The following is a 1,482-nucleotide window of genomic DNA, read 5'->3' on the forward strand; positions in this document are numbered from 1 at the left end:
GCAGAGACGGTATTCTGTGAACAAAGTACCAACAACAATCTCTTTCTCTCCTCACCTTTCCCAGCGGCGGGCGAGTTGTCCCTGGAGATCTGAACCCCTGCCTTGTTGCTGTGCGTGGCCGGTGAGCTGTCCCGTTTGACCACCTTGTGGGCCGAGGCGGCCGTGGGCACGCCCAGTTTACTTTTGACCTTGCTCAGGTCAATTTTGGGAGGCGGCGGAGGCAGCGGTTTGATCCTGGACTTGAACTTGTGCGCTTGGCTTTGATTCTGCTGCTCGTTCTTAGCGTTGTTGACGGCCACGCTGTTAGCCTCCGTATTGGGCGGAGCCTGAGGGGGCGGGGTGTTTAAGTAGGCGGCCAATGAGGATTTGATTTCGGATTTGGGCTTGGGTTTGGCGGTGTCTTTGCTGGTGGAGATCTGCGACATGATGTCTCCCCACTTGGACTTGGGTGGGGTTCTCTTCACGGGTTTCGGCTTCGGTTTCTCCACGACGATCTTCTCCGGTTTCTGGTTCTTCTCCGTCTTGTCCGCCCCTTCGTCTCTGTCTCCCACCTTCTCCCCGCCCGCGTCCCTGGAGTTCCCGCCGTCTGGTGCCGTGGAGGAGGAGAAAGATGTCCGTCCCGTGTCCAGCTTAGACTTGGGCGTCTCCGACACGTTCTTCTTCATCTTGTTCTTGGCGTTCTTGGAGAACTTCTCCTTCTTCTCCTTCTCCTTCTCCTCTTTGGGCTTGGCCGGCGGGGGCGTGTTGATGTAGTCGGCCAGCCGTGACGTCACCTTAGTGTTGGGCAGCTTGTGGTCAATGACCTCCATCTTCTTCTTGGTCATCGTGAACTGCTTCCTGGGCTTGCCCTTCTTGTTGGCCTGAGACTCTCCGCCCCCGCCGCTACTATCTTTGCTCCGGGATTTGTTGTTGGCGTCCGCGGACACTTCCGCCGAGTCCTTGCCCCCGGGTCCGCACTCCTCCTCGCCCGGGCCGCCTCTGGGACTCGAACCCTCGGACGTGAGTTCCCCCTTGTCCGAGCTGACCCCCTCGGTCACGTCCTGAGAGTCCGACCTCCCCTCCTGGCCGGAGAGGGTCTGTGGGGTGGCGCGGGGTCCGTTGACCCGGTCTGCCTCTATCCGGTCGTCCTCTGTGTCTGCGGTGAAGTCCCCGCTGTAGTCCTCCTCTTCCAGTGCGCCCTGTGGGGCGGCGGCCGGTTGTGTGGCCGCGGACGTCTTGCCGGGCTGGGAGGTCGGCGGCTGTACCGGGGAGAGGGAACAAAATACAATTACTCTTTTTTGTTTGTTTGTTTTAGTAAGAGCTTTACGGCACTTGCAACACAATAAGGTCATATAAGTGCCGAAGATTAGAGGTGTTACAAGAGAGTAACAAACACAAAAAGAAGGAAGAGAGAATGACAATACGGTCGATACAGTAGACAAAAGCTTGATTGAAAAGAAGGAGCAAACCACACCAAAGCACCCGCCAGCCACCTTCCATACC

At 57.6% G+C, this 1,482-nt stretch overlaps 1 protein-coding gene across 1 annotated transcript in view; it reads right to left on the reverse strand.

Moving 5' to 3' along the window:
• LOC101863559 (nucleolar and coiled-body phosphoprotein 1) overlaps positions 1-1,482 on the reverse strand; it is a gene marked incomplete at its 3' end in the record, with an annotated part of 107,995 nt that overhangs the window by 104,679 nt on the left and 1,834 nt on the right. The window contains 1 exon segment of the mRNA XM_035973347.1: positions 66-1,238. Within this exon segment, the coding sequence (XP_035829240.1) occupies positions 66-1,238 (1,173 nt within the window).

This window comes from Aplysia californica, unplaced genomic scaffold (genome assembly GCF_000002075.1).
Source record: "Aplysia californica isolate F4 #8 unplaced genomic scaffold, AplCal3.0 scaffold01155, whole genome shotgun sequence".
In the NCBI taxonomy this organism is placed as follows: domain Eukaryota; kingdom Metazoa; phylum Mollusca; class Gastropoda; order Aplysiida; family Aplysiidae; genus Aplysia; species Aplysia californica.